General features: G+C 45.6%; 1 protein-coding gene across 1 annotated transcript; it reads left to right on the top strand.

Annotated features, from left to right (window-relative positions):
• Positions 1-2,405: 2,405 nt before the first annotated feature.
• On the top strand, positions 2,406-8,121 carry LOC119357683 (tau-cadinol synthase-like). Its single transcript, XM_037624549.1, has 10 exons — positions 2,406-2,486; positions 2,596-2,943; positions 3,896-4,066; positions 4,148-4,234; positions 5,048-5,303; positions 5,606-5,978; positions 6,156-6,374; positions 6,481-6,616; positions 7,099-7,347; positions 7,442-8,121. Exons 1-10 carry the CDS (start codon positions 2,406-2,408, stop codon positions 7,733-7,735), a joined length of 2,214 nt encoding a protein of 737 aa, XP_037480446.1. The 3' UTR covers positions 7,736-8,121.
• Positions 8,122-8,127: the final 6 nt, after the last annotated feature.

Here is an 8,127-nt window from a genome sequence, read left to right as displayed (position 1 = left end):
TTTTCTTATCAGGCTTACTGTGCATTATTTGGTGTGTATTTTGTGAACAATACTATGAATAAAATATAAAGGAACTGTCTAATCAGCACATTGACACTAAATCAACTGCCGTGACTATACTAGAAATCAGCAAAATTAGGCTCGAAGTTTGTCTGAACACAAAACAAAAAGTAAAAATGAAATATTTTGCTATGATGGCTGAACATTTCTCAACGAAAAGTAGAGGATAGCTAATGCTGACAAACATTACTTTCAGCTGCTGTATACAGATCTAGATAGGACAACACTGACTGTGACCCTTCAAAAAACAACACTGACTGCTGCTTAAAAATAATCAACGATAAAAATCGAAACGACCTTCGGGAAACAATGATTGACTGGGCATTGCCTATCTGGCTCTACACATTGTTCACATAGTCCTGCAGAAAAATATAAGAAGACTCAACCGTGTGAGCTACAGTTTCAGAGCCACAAAAAGGATGAGCAGTTTCAGTATCATAGAGAAACAGACTGCAAAGGTGAAAAAGGAAACTGCAGTTTCAAACTAGGTCCTACCTAACAGTGATTGTATAGGTCTCTTTTGGCCGAATATTCCTTTTTCCGAAAGGGAGGTTGAAACCCCCGGCCTTTGCACCCAAGAATGCACACAACCATTTTTATTAACTTATTCAACAGAGTCTAACAAAGTAAATACATTGATGAACCCAAAGCCACCTACTTGACAAGCTCAGCCGACAAGCTTCATGAAGTGACCTCGCGCCAAAGCACCATCTAATTCGGCGGTCTCCCCAAACTGCCTGCCGGCAAGTCTAGAGAACCAACCGGTTGTAACAGACGTTGAGCGCGCACCGCATGCCATGCTGTAGGCATTGCCGCCGCCACCTTCCGCTGCCCCATCTTTAGGAGGCATCAATGCACCGACCTTGCCAGGCCTCTTTGTCGCCGACGCCACCATGATGCCACATAGAGTCCTCCTCCTGTGTGAGTCCATCTACACGCATCAGACGCCGAGACTCCAGTACGCCATGCCGCCGAGATCCGCCGTCGTCGATGCAGAAGATGTAACGCCGCTCCACCTTTGGGCCTCTCCAGTCAGCACCTGCTCCAAAACGACGCCCCCAGGAGGGAAAACGGCACCGAAGATGCCGTCGTCGTCCGATCCAGGAGGACAAGACCCAGATCCAGGGTTTCCTCCAGAGCATCCCGAGAATGGTTCCGTAACCCGCAACAATGATGCCTCGAGAAGGGAACGATGGCATAGACGCCTCGTCCGCCATGATCGTATTTGGCACGGTTTTCACTAGAAGTCGTCCCCCTCCCCCCTTGACCTTGCCGCTGACTGGAACCGTACGGAGCCTTGCCGTGAAGATGAAAGCCATCGACGGCACACCAGCAGGAGCCTCCAGCCGCCCCTCACCAGTCCCTCCTCGCGCCACCGTCCGGCAAATGCCGCACCGAGATGGACCTAGGCGGGGCACCAGATCCGCAGCCACCATTGCCACCAATCTGCACGCACAACAGCCCACCTCGATGAATGGAGCGCCGCCACCGCCACCATCCATCTCCAGGTCGACCACTCTGCCGGCCATGGAGCCTCGATCGTCGCCATGCAGTAGGGGTGCCGCCCTAACTGCCGCCTCCGGCATCCCCCCATGAAGCGTCTCATCCACCTCACGCGAGATCCCGCCGCGACCACCCACCCAGGAGCCTTTGGCGCCGGGCCCGCTGCCACCGCATCCCTTGCTGGTAGAAGCAGCGGCCGAGGAAGGATCAAAGGCGGGCTGGCGGCTAGGGTTTGGGGGCCCCTGGCGTTGCCGAGAGGAGGCGACGCGAAGGGGTCCGGATATTCCTAAGTAATGAACATTCTAAAACCTCCTGCTATGGTTATCGAAAAAGGCTTTCGCACCGCTTTATAAATAAAGCAACCGCCGAGCATACAGTACCAAGGTTCCAACCATACAAACACGCACTCACCCAAGGCCACCGCACCCAGTCCGACACAGAGTCACACACGATACCCAGGTTCAGCTGTGGGCACAGCACAACAAGCCCAACACCGAGGCCACACAAACACAACACAACAAGGCGACGGCAACGAGGTGTAGATGATCTAATCCGGCTCCGGCGGTGGTGGGGGAAGCGGAGGAGCCATCCGGAGCGTCATCGAGAGAAGCTGGGTGATGAAGGAGGTGATGGCGTCTCTCCCCCGGGGACGGCTAAGCGGCCGTCAAAGTTGCAAGTAACCAGACCATTTGAGCAAAGTGTCAGTAGCACGACGAAGAGGAATGCGCTGAATCACAAGCTTAACCTCCTGCTATGATTAGAAAAACAAAGAAAGGCAAATCAATGGGCCCGACATGGCGTCGACCAGAATGATCGAGCACGGCGGAGCCCAATAGTCCTGCATGCACGCTATCTTCAAGGGGGGAAAGGTCCTCCATGTCGGCATCGGCATCGTCTTCGCCTTCGCGGTCGAGCGCGCCTTCGTAATTTGCGGCGGCGTAAGGTGTTTTCGCCGATACGCTGACCGGAACACAGCGCGCGCGGCTGCTATATCGCATTAATGACAAGCTAAGCCATATCTCTGTGTACAAGTTGACATTGTTAGAAGAGGAGGAGCCAGTTCGTACGCAGCCAGAGAAGGTTTCTGTTCTTACTTCATTATTAATTTATTATCCACCAGGTCGGTCAGCTTCAGCTATAGCCGTCAAGCTTAGCGGCAGCCGGACGTCGTCGATCGGTCGGCACGGCACGCCGACGACGAGAGCGCGGCTGCCATCCATGCATGCATGCATGAATGGGCCGGATTACTGCTACTACTTTTCGCGCTTTCAGAACCAGCTCGATCGCGCGGTCCAGCAAAATCAACTGGTCATGACGGACGCGGATATCATATGCGCGTCGCCGTCTCGCGAAGTAGACTGCGGCCTGCAGCCGGCGGAAGTTTACCGGGACTTTGACGGCCGGCGGAAATAAAGGAGTTAAATGCAATGTTGGGGCCCTAATTTCGCGAGAGCTGACCGTGATGGGGAAAGAAGTGACCGGACTTGCAGCTCTCAAGTAACATCAGACGGAGCTCGTGGTTTCGGCAAGGTCGTGTTCGTCGGAATTATGTCAAACGTATTGACAATTCAGCTCCTTCATCCAAATGAAGACGCGGATTAAATTGGATCAGAGGTGTGGTTCTGGCTGACCAGGGCCGTAGTCAGCATGTGCCCAGGCCCCGGGGGTATACTCCTGTAGTCGAGTCAGGATGTGCCCAAGCCCCAGGCCAGCACTGTAGCTGAGTAGGATCTGCTCATGCCCCAGGCCAGCCCTGTAGCTGCAGCGACCACTGTTTTTTTTTTTGCCAGAAAATTTCAACCTATTTGTCTTCAATCATGGCAATACAACAAACACCAAAATTGATAATTATTACATCCAGATATATAGACTACAAACACTGAAGTGAGTGTGTTGTTGTTTGCTACAACCAACAAAGAGGTTTGCTCGTTGTGCCCAGGCCACACCCGAGAAGACTTATCTGGTGCACCGGGGCAATTGGTGCTACCGGTGCACCGATCCAGTTACACATTTAACATAACATCATCGATGTTGGCATATACTCCCTCCATTTCTAAACATAAGACCTTTTAGAGATTCCACTATGGACTACATACGAAGCAAAATAAATAAATCTACACTCTTAAATATGTCTATATACATCCAGATGTAGTTCATAGTGAAATTTCTAAAAGGCCTTGTATTTAGGAACAAAGGGAGTATATCACATTGACTGACTATTCTTGACACGGAGAACATTAAATGGCGCCTGCTCCGTTCAAAGACGCACTTTCCTGGATGAGTGCTCCCGCGCAGCCATGCTGTGTATATATAAGGCCGTCATCCCTTCCAGGTTTTCTCAAAGCCACACCACCACTACACCAATTACCAGACTACACATTTTCACATGGCGTCCCATGATGCTACCGACACCGCCACCGCCGCCGTTCCAGAGGTGGCGCCTGTGTTTCTTCCCACGGTGTGGGGCGACTTCTTCATCAACTACAGTCCAGAACCGTTTCAGGCATGCTCCATCTTGTTACAGCAGTAACAACAGCATCTGGGAGCAGTACATGTTTTCAGTCTCTGCATGTTTTTCATTCAGTTTTATGTGCCGAATCCCAGTTGTTTCATGGTCCGACCTAAAGTAATTACCTGGTCTGGAGCCCTTGTTGAGATATGCCTGGATTCTGTTTGTTGGCTTTCAGCTTTGTTGGTTCGCCTAGCTGCACACAGAAACTGAGATTAGTACAATACCATTTTCATACAACTAGCCACGCCTGATTGGTATCTTCCTATTAGTTTTGTTTCCAAACACTTGAAAAACACAGAACTGTTATTAAGTGATTTCATAAATAGTAAAATAATTTGGGAACTACCCTCTACGTGTACACTCTGTAGAGGAGTCAAGCGTAATACGATCAAAAGGAAATGCGGTCGATGTCAAAACTCAAACAGTTCCCAGAGGGGGACAAGGGTTGAAAGAGCGAGCTACGATCTTTCATAGAAGAAAGAAAATAAGAGCGACTGATGCTTTCTTACTTCATCTTAATATAGGGATGATTTATGTAGCTTCCAATGAATAGGAAACAAGATGACCCATGACATTCGATAAACCAATAAATCTTCAAGATTGCATTCAATCACATTTGGAATGTATGAAAAAAAAAACATATTCAGCACAAATAGTCTTTAATGACACCTCTTCTGCATATTTTGATGTTAGAAGTAACTTGGAACTATCATCTCATGTTTTTCTTTTCTTGTTTCCCTTAGCAGTTTCTATTTATATTTAAACATGGCATGGTCTGTTTTGCCTGTTTGCAGAATAGCTAAACGATTATGTAAATACAATAGTAACAGCTAATGGTTGCAACTTTAACCAAGAACAATCTTGCCTTCTAGCGCTATTATTTTCTTCTCTTGTCACATGGTTAAATAAATGTCACCATGGACATGGTTTCATTTAACACTGCATAACATATATTTTGGTAATGCCATGTAGATGTCAGAGGAAAGGATGACAGAGAGGTCCAATCAACTGAAGGAGAGAATAATTGGGTTATTTTCCTGCAGTACCATAGTTGAGCAACTGAACCTTGTAGACACACTCCAACACCTGAGTGTAGATCATCATTTTCATGAACAAATTGACTCCACATTGAGAAGCACTCATGCTGGTGAGTTCAATAGCTCCAGCCTTCATGATGTCGCCCTTCGGTTCCGCATACTGCGGCAGCAAGGCCTTTGGGTGTCTCCAGGTATATGCTAATAACCAAACCTCCTCCTGAAATATTGTATTGTCTGTATAAGTTTCTTGTTTTATGTAAGTAGCCGCTGTTAAACTTTGAGTTTTTTGGTTCATTATATGAGAAGTATACAGAAACATTATAAGTTTACAGTTCACATCATGTCACGTAATTAAAAACAACTTTGTCTGGAATACTGATGTGTTGCTTGCTTCAAAAAAGTAGTACAAAACATATGCAGGCAATGAAGAAGAAAGAATCACCAATGCTGGCCATATATGCTCATAAGATGTATCATGTATCTCTTCTTGCAGATGTATTCAGCAAGTTTAAAGACGAAGATGGGGCCTTCCATGTTAACATAACTAACGACCCAAGGGGCCTGTTAAGTTTATACAATGCAGCATACCTTTTTATCCATGGGGAGACAGAGCTTGAAGAAAGCATCTCGTTTGCGAGGCAACACCTCGAATCGATGGAAGGTAAGCTTGAGTACCCATTGGCAGAGCAAGTCAGGCGGGCCCTTCACTTACCACTGCCAAGGACCTTGAAGAGAGTCGAGGCGCTGCATTATATGGCAGAGTACAAACAAGAGCCGATGCACAACTCCTCCATTCTGGAGTTCGCCAAACTGGACTTTAACCTTCTGCAGCGTCTCCACTTGAAGGAGCTCAAGGCTCTCTCTAGGTAACATATACATCTGGCATTAAAGAATAGATAAAAGTCGAGTTCTTGATATTAGGATGCTATAATGCTTTTGCATTTTCCCGGAACAAAAGACAACTTTCAGTCATACTTCTCATAAAATGAACCTAGCTGCAATATTTTGTTTTTACAGAACACTAACAAAAAGCTCACTTTCAGATGGTGGAAAAATCTGTACCGAGAAGTGGGACTAAACTACTCGCGGGATCGCGTGGTTGAGTGCTACTTCTGGGCGTATACGGCATACTATGAGAAAGAGTATACATGCGCAAGGATGATTCTCGCCAAGATAATCGCAATAATAATAATGACAGACGACACTTATGATGTCCGTGCTACTTTGGTGGAGTGTAGACAGCTCAATGAAGCTATACAAAGGTTGGAGTTGGCATGATGCTAGCTGCTTGATCTTCTTAATTTCAGAATAATAAAACATGATTCATAAAATTGCATTCAGTGGAATAACTAACTAGTCTGTATGCAGATGGGAGGAGAGTGCTACTTCTCTTCTACCAGAGTACTTGCAGAAGTTCTACCTCAAGCTGATGAGCACCTTCAAGGAGTTTGAGAACGAATTGAAACCAGATGAGAAGTGCCGGGTCTCTTTTAGCACAAAAGCGGTACATCACTCTCATCTCACAACCAAAAGATGACTATTTTCCTTACTTTCTATATTTATTTTCGGTTTTCTTTCTGTAACGCTCTCAGTCACAAATTTTACCCTTTTTATCATAACACCTACCGCACTTGGGACTTCAATTCTTTGTAGTGTTAAATTTATATAAAAAAACTATCTCTATGAGTTGATGACTTTTCACATCAGAAGATCTGCAGATTACAGAACTTTATGCTACATATGCAGCACGCTCTGCACAAATATGTAATATTGTGTAGGTCTAGAAATCATATGAGACAAAAGTTTTACTAGAAGTTCAGTACTGATTTATGTACTCCCAGCCCAAGTGGATAGCAAATCCGATTCTATATCATGAAAAATGCATGTATATTTCAAAGATTAATTGTCTACATTCATATCCACGACACCGACATATCCGATTCTTTCATCAGAAGTACTAATATGTTTTCGTTTTCTCACTTCTAGTTTCAAATATTATCAAGCAACTATCTCCAAGAAGCCGAATGGTTTCATCAAAATCACAAGCCAAGATTTAATGATCAAGTGAAAGTATCAAGTGTGTGCTCAGGCGGACCATGGGTATGTGTTGGGTTGCTAGTTGGCATGGGCGATACTGCAACCAAGGAGGCACTGGAATGGGCCCTCGGTTGCACTGATGCTGTAAGGGCTTGTGCAGAGGTGACACGTTTCATGAATGATCTTGCTTCATTTAAGGTACAAATTACATCTCCAAGATTACCACCTCTCTATTGTTTATCCTTTGATCACGATGACACCCCTGATTAAGCATGCATTTGTTTGTTCGCAGCGTGGAAAGAACAAAAATGATGTGGCCAGCTCTGTGGAATGTTACATCAGTGAGCACGGCGTGGCAAGTGAGGTTGCCATTGCCAAGATAGGTTCTCTGATCGAAGATGCATGGAAGACTACGAACCAAGCACGCTTTGAGCTCCCTAAGCTGCTGCTTCCGGCGGTGCAGCGAGTCGCAAATATAACGATCAGCATGCCGTTCATGTATGATGACAAGACAGATGCTTTTACGTTCAGCAACCGTCTTGAGGGGACGATTAAGCGACTGTTTGTCAATCCTATTGAGTTCTAGACATGAGGATGTGGTATATGAGTGTCCATGAAATCATCCACCGACAGAAGCACCAGCGCCCCCGTGCTAATGAAAGATGTATCAGGACACTTCCAATCTGCTGCACCTTGGCTTGATCATTATCTTTGTGAAATTTTACTATGAATGCAATAAGACTTGCATTATTTTGCTAGTACTTTAAATGCAACAAAAAGTAGTTTTAGTTTTCTTTTTTTTTTTTGAAACCAGAGTTTTAGTTTTCTTATCAGGCTTACTGTCATTATTTGGCGTGTATTTGGATTGTAATCATCAGTCGACTGATTTTCATTTCAGTCTAAGTCGATTTTTCTGTCCAATGAGGCGATGACACATCTTTTCATTTGTTTTTTAGTGTGGTCCATTGCAAAATTCAA

Source organism: Triticum dicoccoides, chromosome 2A (genome assembly GCF_002162155.2).
Source record: "Triticum dicoccoides isolate Atlit2015 ecotype Zavitan chromosome 2A, WEW_v2.0, whole genome shotgun sequence".
Taxonomy (NCBI): Eukaryota; Viridiplantae; Streptophyta; class Magnoliopsida; order Poales; family Poaceae; genus Triticum; species Triticum dicoccoides.
This window is presented reverse-complemented; position numbering and strand designations above follow the sequence as displayed.